Source organism: Patiria miniata, unplaced genomic scaffold (assembly GCF_015706575.1).
Source record: "Patiria miniata isolate m_02_andy unplaced genomic scaffold, ASM1570657v1 HiC_scaffold_20, whole genome shotgun sequence".
NCBI lineage: Eukaryota > Metazoa > Echinodermata > Asteroidea > Valvatida > Asterinidae > Patiria > Patiria miniata.
The window spans coordinates 28,067,144-28,082,844 of record NW_024037059.1 but is presented as its reverse complement, the minus strand read 5'-3'; the positions used below and the strand labels follow the sequence as shown (position 1 = coordinate 28,082,844).

The 15,701-nt window shown below is 38.9% G+C and overlaps 1 protein-coding gene across 5 annotated transcripts in view; it reads right to left on the bottom strand.

The window, feature by feature from the left end:
• Positions 1 to 15,701, bottom strand: part of LOC119728453 (neurogenic locus notch homolog protein 1-like) — a 58,407-nt gene that overhangs the window by 19,342 nt on the left and 23,364 nt on the right. For all 5 annotated transcript variants that reach the window (XM_038200702.1, XM_038200705.1, XM_038200706.1 and 2 more), the window contains 16 exons: positions 14,499 to 14,609; positions 13,802 to 13,909; positions 13,236 to 13,346; positions 12,144 to 12,254; positions 10,739 to 10,849; positions 10,266 to 10,376; positions 8,850 to 8,975; positions 7,925 to 8,041; positions 6,849 to 6,971; positions 6,039 to 6,152; positions 5,530 to 5,643; positions 4,825 to 4,944; positions 4,545 to 4,670; positions 1,920 to 2,033; positions 1,046 to 1,174; positions 288 to 410 (listed from right to left, as the gene is read on the bottom strand). In XM_038200702.1, the coding sequence (XP_038056630.1) occupies positions 288 to 410; positions 1,046 to 1,174; positions 1,920 to 2,033; positions 4,545 to 4,670; positions 4,825 to 4,944; positions 5,530 to 5,643; positions 6,039 to 6,152; positions 6,849 to 6,971; positions 7,925 to 8,041; positions 8,850 to 8,975; positions 10,266 to 10,376; positions 10,739 to 10,849; positions 12,144 to 12,254; positions 13,236 to 13,346; positions 13,802 to 13,909; positions 14,499 to 14,609 (1,869 nt within the window). The remainder of the gene's footprint in view (positions 1 to 287; positions 411 to 1,045; positions 1,175 to 1,919; positions 2,034 to 4,544; positions 4,671 to 4,824; positions 4,945 to 5,529; positions 5,644 to 6,038; positions 6,153 to 6,848; positions 6,972 to 7,924; positions 8,042 to 8,849; positions 8,976 to 10,265; positions 10,377 to 10,738; positions 10,850 to 12,143; positions 12,255 to 13,235; positions 13,347 to 13,801; positions 13,910 to 14,498; positions 14,610 to 15,701) is intronic.

Genomic DNA, 15,701 nt, shown 5'->3' with positions numbered 1-15,701 from the left:
TACCAAAAGTGGAAAACTGTCACGGTTATGAACTTTTAAAGAATATAAACAGTAAACAGCTGTTTTTAAACTTCATTTTCCCCCTTATTGTATTCTTAAGTTGCGTTTAAGCATCTTACAGCCGTCAAAATCGATTTTGGGCAGCCAGAAGAGAGCAGGATTCTAAACGGGAACAAACTGGCGTATATCACGTTTTAGAAATGATCTCATCCAGTCCTCCCATCTTATTTACTCCCCCTACCCAACCCCCCACCCAACCCCAACCCCCAACCCTCAAATGTACCTACCTATCTGACAGTTATTTCCGGTGTAACCAGTGGGGCAGTTACAGACATAAGATCCCCCGGATTGCGCATCGTAACACACACCTCCATTCACGCAAGGATCGCTGGAGCACGGCCTAGCCAATGCTGTAGAAACATCACAGGAAAAAGTTTCGACAAAATCACAAACAGAATGAAATTCTAATTTGCATTTTTTTCTATTTTGAACGGCATAAATGGGTAAACGGTCATGAGGAAAACAAAAATAGGAAATCACCTAGGCTTGATTCACAGCTTTGCTAAAGTTTGCTTACCACTAAATTCTGTGCTTATATTCATTATTCTGTGCTTACAGTGCTAGCAAGAAAATTCCTGCCCAATTTTTGGCCAAAAAGTAGCATTTTAATTCAAAATCTCTTCAGTTTCACTACAGTTACAGCCTGAACGCTGATATCACATCTAGAACAGGTTTTAGAATACTCACGTAATGAAAATACAAAGGTATAAATATTGAAAAAAAATGCAAATATGACAGTAACTTTCCAGCCTCCTTTTCTGTGTTTTGCATTTTAAAAAAATTGACCAGAATTGGACCTGAGCCTATTTGTTAAAAATGCTCAGCACGGACCATAATTGGTTAGCAAAATTTGGTAACCAGCCAAAATGCCATGCAATGTAGCCTGTAACTGGTATACCCAGACAACATTTTTGCTTAACATACAAAACTTGCTAAGCGGTATTTTCCTGCTAAGCGCTCATTTGGTCCCAGTATAAGCACGAACCTGGTAGCTCACAGTTGGCTCCCCTGAAGTCCTGTGTGCAGAAGCATACATACTGGTAGTCTGCGCCGACAACGCTGGTGAAGCAGAAACCAAAGTTCTGACAGGGGGCACTTCGGCAAGGATCCGGTTCTGAGGGGATGAAAATGACATCTTTAAGGAAAGATTCTCCAACTGTATGTGAGTTATTGAGACACTTTCCGTTGGCAATGTCACACCTATAAAGGTGATTACGTACATTCTGAAGAAATCTGATCATTCACACAAAAAATCTCTCAGTTAAACTTGCATTATTGGGCTCTTCAAAAAATGGAGATTATTTTTCCTATCAATTCTCAATTTGCATGTTTTGTTTAACGAAAAAATTTGTTATTCAGATTTTACGCACAAATGAATTTGCCCTGCGACAACCGAATTATTGTCAGGCAGCTGATAATTCAAATTTTGTAAAAAACCTAATTCTATAATTAACATGGGTGGATTTTGTCGTTCGATGTCTCATTAAAAATTGAATAACTTTCAATTGCTAGGAAATTAGTAATTGGAAAAGCACATCTATTTTTTAGGTGAAAATCCAAAACAAAACTTGGAACGCATCTTTAAAGCTTGCTTGTCCCCTAAGGAATGTAATGAAGTCGTCTGCATTGTTGTAGCCTGATTGAAATCAGTAAAATTTTGCAGCATCCAAAACAGATGTTAACATTTTCTGATGATGCAACATGGTTTAGCATTATTTGCCATGCCAATGGCTTATCTTTCATGTAAAATCACTCATTTTTCAGGAGCATATGAAGCCAAACAAATTGTGGCTTTTCCCCACCAATCACATTAGAGGATTACCTCATAAATATGTATAAATTATTATTACTGAACTTACCAATTTGGCAGTTGGAGCCCGACCATCCCCCAGCACAGGCGCAGGCAAAGCCAGCCCCAGTCGTGTAGCACAAACCATTGTTCAAGCACGGTGAACTACTGCAGGGATTGAAAACTGTAAAAAACATAAAGAGTAACGATTTCAAATTTAGTCTGTTTAACCTTTTAGTGGTGCTTGAAACTGCCTGAGCACTCTATGATTTTATTTAGTTAACACAAACATTCAGTGGGTAACGTGATGTAGGCAAATTGACACTGTCAACACTTTTTAAATGTAATGCATAGTCTCAGCTCCAGGATTTTACCATTGGTAATCTTCAGAAGTGCGGCCTTTTGCTGAAATGCTCTTTTCAGACCGGAGTACCAGAGATGTGTTGAAGTAATTTCTTCCGAAAATTTTAAAGTTTGGTTGTAGTCGAGTTTGGAAGTCCGGTCACATGTACCAGGGGATGAACGGTAACAAAAAGAATGCCTTCATTTGGATAGCTTGTGATTTGACTTGTGACTATACAGGACTTGTGAATGATTTGTCATGGACTTGTGATGGACTTGTGATTGTCTTGTGATAGACTTGTAATTGTGTTATGATTGTCTTGTGATGGACTTCTGATGGACTTGTGATGGTCTTGTGATGGAATTGTGATGACTTGCGATTCAATTGTGATGGACTTGCAATTGCGTTATGATGGACTTACAGTGATTGAATTGTGATTGACTTGTAATTGACTTGTGATGGACTTGTGATTGAATTGTGATTGACTTGTGATTGACTTGTGATGGACTTGTGATTGAATTGAAACGGACTTGTGATTGTCTTGTGATGGACTTGTAATTGTGTTATGATTGTCTTGTGATGGACTTGTGATGGGCTTGTGATTGACTTGTGATGCATCTTGTGATGGAATTGTGATGACTTGCGATTCAACTGTGTTATGATGGACTTGTGATTGTCTTGTGATGGACTTGTGATGGACTTGTGATGGGCTTGTGATTGACTTGTGATGGTCTTCTGATGGAATTGTGATGACTTGTGATTCAATTGTGATGGACTTGCAATTGTGTTATGATGGACTTGTGATTGTCTTGTGATGGACTTGTGATGGACTTGTGATCGGCTTGTGATTGACTTGTGATGGACTTGTGATGGAATTGTGATGACTTGTGATTCAATTGTGATGGACTTGCAATTGTGTTATGATGGACTTGTGATATGTCTTGTGATGGACTTGTGATGGACTTGTGATGGGCTTGTGATTGACTTGTGATGGCCTTCTGATGGAATTGTGATGACTTGCGATTCAATTGTGATGGACTTGCAATTGTGTTATGATGGACTTGTAATTGTGTTATGATTGTCTTGTGATGGACTTGTGATGGGCTTATGATTGTCTTGTGATGGACTTGCGATGGGCATGTGATGACTTGTGATTCAATTGTGATGGACTTGCAATTGTGTTATGATGGACTTGTGATTGTCTTGTGATGGACTTGTGATGGACTTGTGATGGGCTTGTGATTGACTTGTGATGGTCTTCTGATGGAATTGTGATGACTTGGGATTCAATTGTGATGGACTTGCAATTGTGTTATGATGGACTTGTGATGTCTTGTGATGGGCTTGTGATGGTCTTGTGATGGTCTTGTGATGGACTTGTGATGGACTTGTGATGGGCTAATTGTGATTGACTTGTAATGGTCTTGTGATGGAATTGTGATGACTTGTGATTGTGTTAGATTGTCTTGTGATGGACTTGTGATGGACTTGTGATGGGCTTGTTATTGACTTGTGATGGCCTTCTGATGGAATTGTGATGACTTGCGATTCAATTGTGATGGACTTGCAATTGTGTTATGATGGACTTGTAATTGTGTTATGATTGTCTTGTGATGGACTTGTGATGGGCTTATGATTGTCTTGTGATGGACTTGCGATGGGCATGTGATGACTTGTGATTCAATTGTGATGGACTTGCAATTGTGTTATGATGGACTTGTGATGGACTTGTGATGGACTTGTGATGGGCTTGTGATTGACTTGTGATGGTCTTCTGATGGAATTGTGATGACTTGGGATTCAATTGTGATGGACTTGCAATTGTGTTATGATGGACTTGTGATGTCTTGTGATGGGCTTGTGATGGTCTTGTGATGGTCTTGTGATGGACTTGTGATGGACTTGTGATGGGCTAATTGTGATTGACTTGTAATGGTCTTGTGATGGAATTGTGATGACTTGTGATTGTGTTAGATTGTCTTGTGATGGACTTGTGATGGACTTGTGATGGACTTGTGATTGACTTGTGACAGTCTTCTGATGGAATTTTGATGACTTGCGATTCAATTGTGGTGGACTTGCAATTGTGTTATGATGGACTTGTGATTGTCTTGTGATGGACTTGTGATTGAATTGTGATTGACTTGTGATGGACTTGTAATTGTGTTAGATCGTCTTGTGATGGTCTTGTGATGGACTTGTGATTGACTTCAACACTGCTAGGGTCATTTGCACATGGGCTGCAGTAGCGCATAACATGTTGATGGGTACGTTTGACAGATGGCTGACCACACTATAACTTACTTGACAGCTTACCATTAAGATTTCATCAATCTGAGAAGCTTCACCTACCTTGTTCACAGTACGTTCCCCCATAGCCGTCCTCACAGAGACACACAAACGAATAGACCAGACCTACGACGCTTGTGAAACACTCTCCACCATTCTGACAGGGGTTGCTGGAACAGGGGGCGGGGACTACCAGAAAAAGAGGCGGACGATAAAATGGAGAAAAAAAAGTAAGCTATTTCACTGAACAATGTCTGTTGATAGTTAAGATACACAGCGCTACAGTGCCCAAAAAGTGCCCTCTCTTGTTCACTCACAGAGACCATTCTTAATTCTCACTTACCTATTTCGCAGTTGGTTCCTGTGTAGCCTGTTTGGCAGCCACAGACGTATGAATAGGACATCGCAGATTGGTAACATGACCCTCCGTTCCGGCATGGGTAGCTCAGACAAGGATTAGCAACTGTCAGCAAATAAAAGAAAAAATGTAAATATACCACAGCGGGATTCGAACCTAATACCTACCAGATACAAGTTTGGTGCTTCACCAACTGAATTATGCAGCCCTATGTTTGCAGTCTTCAAAATAAGCCAGTTCGGTTTCTCGATGAAATTGTCCAGGTCAAAGGTTATTCGGGATAAAATTGCTGACATGATGTTTACGCGATGTTAGGCGAACACCCACTCTGCTTGTAATAAACGCACAAGTGTTGTGTGCCATCGCCCTGCACATTCATACGCATTCAATGAGCGTTCAATGACTCAGGACCATATCATTGTGCACATGCGCAGTTGCAATACCAAACTGGCTTACTGTCAATATCTTCGTTCAAGGGTTCGAACCTGGAACCTGCTGGATGCAGGTACGGTGCTCTACCAACTGTCAAGGTCACATTGTTCACTCATGACGTCAATATCTTTGTATGGATTCGAACCTATGACCTAATGTATACAGGTATTGGTGTTGTAACAACTGAACTATACAGCTCCACTTCTCGTACCCACTTTAACTAATAACCACTTTAATGATGAATACTAACAGACTTACCTATTTGGCACTGTGTTCCCAGGTAGCCAGCAGGGCATGTACACTCATATCCATCGTTGGTGTTTAGGCAGATACCGTTGTTCTGACACGGTGTGCTCAGGCACGGCAGAGCAACTAGGAAAAAATACAGGAGTAATCATTTCAATTTTTCAATTCAGCTAAAGAAACTTATCTTTAAAACAGAATTCAAATGTGTGATCTGTAAGTTTATATGCGAATATAGGCTCCGTTCACAAGTATGCCCTCAACGGTAAGAAAGGGAGATTTTATGGAGACACTGGAAGAGACATTGCAACGCATTGCCTATGGCTTTGTACATATTCCGTTTAAAATAAGTTGTGCGTACTTTTGCGCAATACGTGCCTGAAGCAATGCACGAAGGAAGCATGTCCCTCGCATTTGAGCTCTCACAAGTGGCAAAGCGCCATCTATTGTTTATAAATGGAGTCCATTTGGGTCAAATACGCTCAACGTAAAAGTAAAGGTACAAAACAAATGTCCAAACTTACCGAATAGCTCGCAGTCGGTGCCGGCGTAGTATGTGGGACATCTGCAGGTATATTCCGAACCACGATTGACACACGTTCCTCCATTAATACACGGTACACTCAGACAAGGGTTAGCTAGGTGTATAAACAAAAACAATTCACAAGTTACTAAAAGTACAGTCTGTAGTCTTCACCAAATTCATTTTTTTTCCCCGACAATTTTTTCCCCCTTTTTATCCTGGTGTATGTCACATACTAAAAAGCATCTTATTGGGGTTGACTTTGCACCCAAAGGTTCTGCCCAGCGAGTAAACTGGTTCCTGGTCCCAACATTATTGATTCTAATAGGGAGGCAGGAACCAGTATATCCTGAAAGAAATTAATCATTGTCTGTCCGCAAATAATATGAAATGTGCAAAAATATTATTCCGTAATTAAATTTTGGAAATGTTTTTTTATTTGGTGTCTCATGCAAAAATGAATATATTTTGTATTGCTAAAAAAATAGCATGAAATAATATATATGTGAAATAATATGAAATGTGCAAAAATATTATTCCGTAATTAAATTTTGGAAATGTTTTTTTATTTGGTGTCTCATGCAAAAATGAATATATTTTGTATTGCTAAAAAATATAGCAATTTAAAAATGAAAACCTTTAACATTTAAAATATGAAATAAATTGTCTATGGACAGTGTGCATTTCTTAATAAATCTTTGAAAGTGCTCATTTTTCATCTAGAAATTAATGTTGACTTTTTAAAAAGATTTTAAGATGTGTTGGGTAAATAAGACTATGAAATATCGCCAAAAAAAACCCCAAAACTTACAATATTGGCAGTTGGTGCCGCTATACAAAATGGGGCATTCGCACTGGTATCCGTCAAACGAATCGTCCTTGATATAACTGCAGGAACCGCCATTCTGACATGGTGAACTAAAACACGGACTCACTGAAAAAGGAGAAAAAATGAGAAAAGGGCTAAAACCTTAAATTTTATGTCAGGAACAGCCAAAACAAAAAAGCAATTCCAGCATTAGGCCAAAAAAAAAAAGTCTCCGGTTTCTGATATGGAGCTTGCCCAAAAAGTGGTGCGGCGACGCGGCTTTTTTTTTTACCTTTTTTTTTGCTTCAAATGTCGGCTGATGACTGCAAATGGTGCCCGACTAAACTTAGTGCAAATATATGGGAGTCCAGAGAGGCCACATAAAGCTTATTCTCGATCATAACCCCATCTAAAAACACGTTAAAATTGTGCAGCAGCAGAATTCCAGTCAAACCAGTGAGTTTGGCGGTTTTTAGACATCATCTTTTATTGAAAAAAAAACCTTTTTCATTTTGCCGACGCGCATGGCTACGGCGACGTGCGCGCATACCAGAAACCGGAGACTTTTTTTTTTTGGCCTTATGTAATGTCCGTGCTAGAGCTTTTAAGAGCTCAGTGAATAAACCTGGGAAAAAAATTCAAATCTTATACATCCATCATCTAGTAATGGTCAAGGAGATTACAGACTAGGAGTTTTGGATCATTTCTCTGAATCATTAATTAAGTATCGTTGTTAATTGGCTCTATCGCAGGCATTACACTTCCTTTCGTAACGCTGGACTTTCCCAGATGTGTTACCAATTGTGGCCGTCCGTCCCTACAACCAAACTGTAAACGTGCAAATGTCAATTTTCGCAACGGCATAAAAATCTAAAACTGCCAGTCAGAAAAATTAGTCAAAAAATAATAATTTATAGTAGTTTTTCTTCGATTCTGGAAAAATAAGGAATGTCTGACAATTCAACCAAAAGAAAAAAATTCAGGTCAACTTTGAAATGTACGGAAATTATAAAATAAATAATTGATAAATTTTGAAAATGGCCATAGTTTTAAAATTAATTAAAGTTAAAAGTCTTTACCAATTTCACAGTTGATTCCGGAGTAGAGGTCTGAGCATGTGCACTCGTAGTAAGAATTGAACGGGTTGCACGTTCCGCCATTCATACAAGGGTTGCTTGAACAAGGCTCGTACGTCACTAAGAGTAACAGAATAACACAACAAAAATGTTCAATTTGGGATTAACCCTCCTGCTATCTGAGCAGTCACAGACAGTCAAAAAATCCTCTTCCCCTGCCATGCCTTTTACACAGGCTAGTCACCAACAGTCAGATCAGATTTCAAGTAAGCACTGTGACAAGTCAAATTCAGTCAACAGACAAAAGCAGACAAGTGGTAGGCACAGCTGGCTTATCAATCCCCTACAGTCAAAGCATAGCTGTATCAAGTTACATAAACAGTCACAGCCAGTCAATCCTGCTTTATGTAGGCTGGGAGCTCTTAACTGTTGAAAACAGTCACTTGATTGATTTTGACTAAAATGTCAACTTTGCACAGAATGTATGTTTGCATAGGAGAGATAAACAACGTCACACAAATTCAAATTGTTTTGAAATAAAGTGGCTGATTTTGGCAACATTCTGCATTCTAGAAATTTTGGGTCCACTTGTTTTTTCCTGCCCAAAATACATCTGACATCTATGATTGTATAATTCTGATGCACTCCTTAATGCAGTCGTCCTCCAAGAGTTATTATGAATAGCAAATGACCCACCCAACAAATATAAAATCATTTGAGGTCATTCTTAATGATTCTTGAATAGCAAATTACAAAGTACCAAGGTAACAGAGACAGGAAAAAAATGCCACACTTTGGACCTAAATGTATATAATGTACTTTTATCAAAATAAGTTTTGATGACTAAAAACTTACAAGCCATTAATTCTAAAATTATTTTGAAAAAATGGAAAAAAAAAATTTGATTTTGAATTAGGATGTAACTCACCAAAATCTAGACACTGAGTACCGGTCCATCCAGGATTACAGGCACATCGGTAAGCTGTGTTAGCGTTGAGAAGGAAACACGTGCCTCCATTGAAGCATGGATCACTGGCGCAGGGATTGTCAAAACCTGCAAGAAATACACAACACAAGTTTAATTATCAACACTCATATCAAATCCTTTGTGGTCAAAAGGACCCCATGTAAACTGGCCAAAGCGCACAGCCAGATGACCTTGGACACACAGAGATAAGAGCTCCCGGGCTCTGTGTATATACAGTAGCGCTGCCTAGCACGTGTACAATAAACAGACCCTACGCGCTGAGCCATCGAGAAACGGCAAATTTTATTGGAGTTTAGATGTACAATTCTTTAGTAAATGAATACACGTGAGCCTAAACCTTAACCAATCACAATAAGGGTTATATTGTTGAAAAGCTGAGACGAAGAAAAATGACTCGAGAGATCTAAGCTCCCAGGTGGCGCTATTTAACGTTATGATGATGTTAATGGACCAGTTCTTGGCTGAACGCATGGTTTACACACAAAACAGGAAGATTTTTGACTGAAAATGCAATGTTTAACATCAATTCGCGAGTGAAACTCAGTGTTTTATTCAGTTTTTCTTTCATTTTCTGAAAGAATATATTGTTAGGGTCACACTGTAGTGAGATCTAAGGTATACCCTGTCGAATAATGAAGTTGTGGCGACAGATGTGAAAAAAGGCCAGTATTTAATGATTTTTTCGCCGTGTTCTCTCATAGAGGTTGCACATAAAAACCGGCCTGGTGGGTTAGTTCCCCAAAGGAATTCATATGCGATGCAAAACTCAAGAATTTGGGATCAGTTACTCAATCAATGAGTCATCGGCGCTATGACAGATCCTTTGCCAAATAAGATGCAAGTTACTCATAAAAACTCAGGTACCAAGGATCTGTTACTCAAATATTAAGCAAGGATCACTTATCTAGGAATTGTGAACAAATTTGGCACAAGTTACTTAACATTAGGATCGGGTTGGTTACTCATCTAGTGACTCAAATGAGTTACACACTGAGTAAATCTTTTGCCACTTCCTTTGCATCACCTTTGATAACCATGAACTCATTCCAGCAAATGTAAGTTTAATACTCAAATACTATCAGTTTGTAACAAATATGAAGAGTAAATACGTTTACTACTCAACAAAGTCTAACACAAGCAAGGTTACTCATTAATCAAATCTTACTCATATGAGTTCTAAACTCGCCAACACTCATTTAATACAAAGTACTCAAATGAACAACAAAAGCATTTCAAAGGAGTTTTACTACTCATTGAAGTCTCACACAATCTTCAATGAAATCTTACTCATGAGTTTCAAACTCACCAACAAAGACTCATACATGAAAGGTTACTCAAGTGAGTTTTATTACTCACCAAAGGTGCACTCGTTGCCGGTCCATCCAGGTCTACAGTCACACTGGTAATCTGCCCCTACCTCCCTACATGTTCCGCCATTCTGACAAGGGTTGCTGTCGCACGGTATCGCTGAACAAAACAAACAAATAAATGTCTGATTGTCTCTCAAGTTTTCAAATAAATGACCGCACAAGGATCAAATACCTGAGCTAACCAGCATGAAGAACTTAAGCATAAGCACCATAAGACTTTCTCATTGGCTATTGTCTTCATGCATATTCATGCCTTCATGCATATTCATGTCTAGAATGCTGTAATCTGATTGGTCCAGAGAAGACACACATCAAGCTTCTAAGAATAACAATGGACAATTTATTTGTAAGGGGTCGCACGCAGGTAGCACAGATATACGAACATTTTGGCCGTACTGACACAAGATATTTTGACATGAGTAAAAATTGTGGATTAAACGTGGGGGTATACAAACTTACGTATTTCGCACTGGTCCCCGATCCAAGGTACCAGGCACGTACAGTTGTAGCCGTTGGGTTGAAGATGGCAAATTCCGTCGTTCATGCAAGGCTTGTTGTAGCAAAAATCCTCTAATAAATGATTTTAAAAATGAGAAAAGAAAAGGAATAAAAAATGAAGAAGAGTTAAAAACGGGACAGGGTAAAACTTAATGGAAAAATGTTTTATTTAGGACTGCTTCTAAGCCTCTAACACACAAAAAGATCTGCCTGACTTAAAGTTGGTACACAAATAATTAGAACCTTGGAACATAACTTAATGTCAGTGCAATTTGCATTCGAAGTGTCTCTGAACCAGTTCGCGCCGGGATTATTTTGACATTGACTGAACCAAGGCGTGGGATTGTTTTTCATGAACCTCGATGCCAGACAGATTCAGGCCGTCATCTGCGGGTAGCACACCCTAATATTTCCAGCCTCGCTTGTTGCGTGTGTATCCATCATCCGTTCTGAATACCACAAAACCTTTGCTGTATACACGTCATCTGACGTGAACTGGTAAAAAAGGAATAATTTTCGTTTTGCCAGAGAACCTTTTTTGGGGATGGTACAGAGTTGTAATGACTCGAGTCAATGACTCGACTCGAGTCCGACTCGAGTCACAATTTTTGGTGACTCGACTCGACTCGAGTCCCTAAGGGTAAATGACTCGTCAGAAGACTAGACTCGACTCGAGCGAAGGCTAATAAGACTCGAGTCCCCCCAAAAAAAGCACAACTTTGCGAAAAGAATTTGCAATGACTTACGGTGCAAAAATATGCTCACTTCGCTTTGCGAATAGCAGTCATGTATAAATATACAACGTGTCACAGACTCCCACCTCATGGTTCTAGAACGCACAAAATACTATCCAGGAACCAGATTGTTAAACAGATTTTCTAATTCGCTGTTTCATTATTGGCTTTGGGCAATTTCTTATAAAGCTCTTGCATGGATTCGAATGCTGGATAAACTTATGGCCTCCTTTTATAAATTTTGGTATATAGTGTTCAAATATTCGTGACTCGAATTGACTCGAGCTAAATACTTGACTCGACTCGACTCAACCTTTTGACCTAATGACTCGACTCGACTTGAGTCACTTCTTTAAAATGACTCGACTCGACTCGAGTCACGTCATTTTAAAATGACTCGACTCGAGTCACAAAAATCAGTGACTTGTTACAACTCTGGGATGGTTCTGCCCCAAACCACTCTGCCTGTTAATCCTTATGCTGCCCAAAACTGCCCCATCACTCTATGGTTATATGGATTCAACAATGAGTAATTACAGTGTCATACAATGTAATACAATGTAATACAATGTAATACAATGTAATACAATGTAATAGAAGTGTTAATGGATTAAAGTTGTGGTATATTTTACCTATTTCACAGTTGATGCCGATGTAGCCAGCTGCACACTGACAGACGTAGCCGTTCATTTCCAACTGACATTTGGCTCCATTAAAGCAGGGATCACTTACACAGTAATTCACTAAACAGTTCAAGCAAACAAAAATAACATCATTAATTAATTGATAACTTTTCTTCTTGTAATTTCAAATGTAAGCAAATAGGATAATTTGCAATTATCCCAAAAGTAACCTACCAAATTATTATCAAAAAGCTTACTTAGATTAAAGATTGTACTGGTACTAAACACCCTGTGAAATTATTCCGTCTGGCTTGCTGTCATTTAGAAGAAATCAAGAAATGTAGGTGATTTCTAGCGATCAGTCAATTGACTGATTTCTGGAAATAAAGAGTGCTGTTGACGAAATCATGTTTCATGATCAAAAAGTTGTGCATGGTTTTTCACTGTTTTCTCAAAAAGTGTGATATCCACTGAGCTGAGACTTCAACAGTTTAGGTTTTGAATATTCTTCTTTGGATTTTGAGTGGTGTTATTATTGGAAACAAACAAAATGCACGAAAAGCAAATAATCCTATATGCCTTTAAATAAAACTGATGTTTTTAATTACAGCAACACAAAAAAATACTTTTAGGCCCCAAAATGGCATAGTAAGGCCCCCCCCCCCCCCCAAAAGTCTCCTGTTTCTGGTATGCGCGCGCGTCGCCGTAGCCATGCGCGTCGGCAAAATGAAAAAGTTTTTTTTTCAATACAAGATGATGTCTCAAAACCGCCAAACTCACTGGTTTGACTGGAATCCTGCTGCTGCACAATCTTAACATGTTTTTAGACGGGGTTATGATCGAGAATAAGCTTTATGTGGCCTCTCTGGACTCCCATATATTTGCACTAAGTTTAGTCGGGCACCATTTGCAGTCATCAGCCGACATTTGAAGCAAAACAAACAGGTAAAAAAATTTTTTTTAAAAAGCCGCGTCGCCGCACCACTTATTGGGCAAGCTCCATACCAGAAACCGGAGGCTTTTTTTTGGGCCTAAAGTGCCCGTATTGCTAAAAAAAAAAATTCTGATTCGGTTTTCTGACATACAATGCATTTCTCTTACCTATTTCGCAGTGCGTTCCCACGAATCCACTTTGGCATGTACAGATGTATCCATCCTCCAGTAGCTGGCACCCACCACCGTTCATACATGGATCGCTATTGCAGTGATTCACTGATGACAAAAATAAGAAAATTGGGCAAAGAACAATGAAATTTCAGTGTTGTGTTGGAGATAAAGAGATTTTCTCATTGTATAACTGAACCAATAATTGGCCCCTCCCACATGTCAATCAAACACAGCTCACTGACCAATAAGATCACACTTTTTGGTCAGGTGACCATTGTAGCTCAGTCACAAGCACTGTGAGAAATGAACACAAACCAAAGGTGGGCGGGGCTTATGGCCAAATCTGGATTTTTCTTTGACCATTTAGATCATGACTTCTGGTCATTTGAGCATGATTGATATTGGTCACAAGCACTGTGAGAAATGTACACAAACCAACGTGGGCGTGGCTTATAACCAAATCTGGATCTTTCAACGACCAATTAGATCACGACTTCCCATCAGGTGACCACGATAGCTTGGTCACCAACTTAAAATAATCTAATAATATTATAACTCACCTATATCACAGTTAGCTCCTACGAAGCCGTTGGCACACTCACATGCATAGCTGTCATTGATGAGCGCACATGAACCCGTCACACATGGATTGCTAGCACAGTGGTCAACTGAAGAATAAAAATACAAACAAAAAGAATTAAGTTGACTTTATAGAATTGATTTAAAGATGCAATCCCCGTACTTTGCGCGACACGAATTTACTTCTCCAGACAAACAAATTTACGAAAACCATATTTTGAAACCCCCAGAACTTCATTTGGTCTTTCTCAATTTGTTTTCTGTTATTTATCAACTTCTGAACCAAACTAAAATTCGGCTACAGATATTTCAAAATTTGTAATGTCATTACACCGTAACTATTAGTAGGGATTTTCGGTTTAATGTCTCAATCAAATTTGAATAACTTTGTATTACTAGGAAAAAGCAATTGAAATATGTATATATTTTTCTGAATTAAACTTGTTAATAGCTCAGCAGTACAGCTTGAAGCCCGGTTCATACTTGGCACGAAAGTGAAAGCGAACGTGAATTCGTGACGTCACAGAGAGTATTCGTGCTGCAAATTCGTAAAAGCTGAACATATTTCAACTTGGGCGAATTTCGCAGCGATCGTTTCATGACGTCAAATTTGCTTCGTATAAACGCATTCGCGTGGAGTATGAACCGGGCTTAATAGAGAATTTCTGAAGCACTGACTTATTTGACAGTTGTCGCCTAGGAATCCGTCTTCACATTGGCAGTTGAAGCCATTTGAGGTCAACTGGCAGTTCCCTCCGTTTTGGCAGGGTTCGTCAAAGCAAAAATCAACTGTTGAAAAAAACACAACAATATTAACTGAATGAATGTTGTATGGGCTTTGTGCATATAGTCCTGGTTGTGGCAAAGACGATGTACATTTCACTGTAAAGACTGGTTAATTACAATCTAGAATAACTGACCTCACGCTAAAAATTCACACTGCTAATTCACAAAAAGTTGAGCACATTTTGCCAAATTTCGTCATGGATGCTTTCATTTCTCATATTGGACCAATCTGTTTGTACAGTATCTTTTTTTAAGCTTATACCCCAACTTAAAGCTATAGTCCATCATTTGCAGCCATCTGAAAAGTAACTGGCGTAATTATTATTGAAAAACAAACTTGGTTGAAAGATAGTAAGGGAACTAAACTCCCTGTGAAATTATTCTTTCTGGGAAGCTGTCATTTTGAAGTAATCAACGAAAGAAGGCATTTCCAACGGTGATTCTTAAGAAGCACCGTAGGAAAATTTAAATCAAAAGTTCGTTTTGTTATTCAGCGCAGCGCGCACAAGTATTGGAACAACGCACACGCGCGCGCGGTTGTTGTAATTTGTCGGATCAGTGCGCGACGTCGCGTATAGCTGCAATTCAAAACAATTCAAAACATGATTCAGTAACTTTTGATTTGAAATTGAGATCTTAGAATGCTGTTTTTCTCGGAATGTACAGCTGAAGCTTAGCTGAAACTTCATCAGGTTAGTTGCTCAGTATCCTTCATTAGATTTTGAACTCTTTTGTTGCTTCAAACGAACAAAATGCACAAATTACAAATGATGGACTATAGCTTTAATGCTTCAAAATTTGCTATTCAGTAGAAAGATAACGGGAAACACCATGTGGAAAGTAATCTCTTCTTGGAAGAAGTGTGGTTCTGAAAAGAACCAGTGCGTTGAGTGTAGAACTTGACGTTTTCGGACACTCAAACCAACCGATTCTTTTCAGAACCACACTTCTTCCAAGAAGAGATTACTTTCCACATGGTGTTACTCGCAATCTTCCTACTTTATCTCATCCGCCATGCAAAACTTCAAGTCAAATATAATCTCTTCTTGGATGAAGTGTGGTTCTGAAAAGAACCGGTTGGTTGAGTGTAGGACT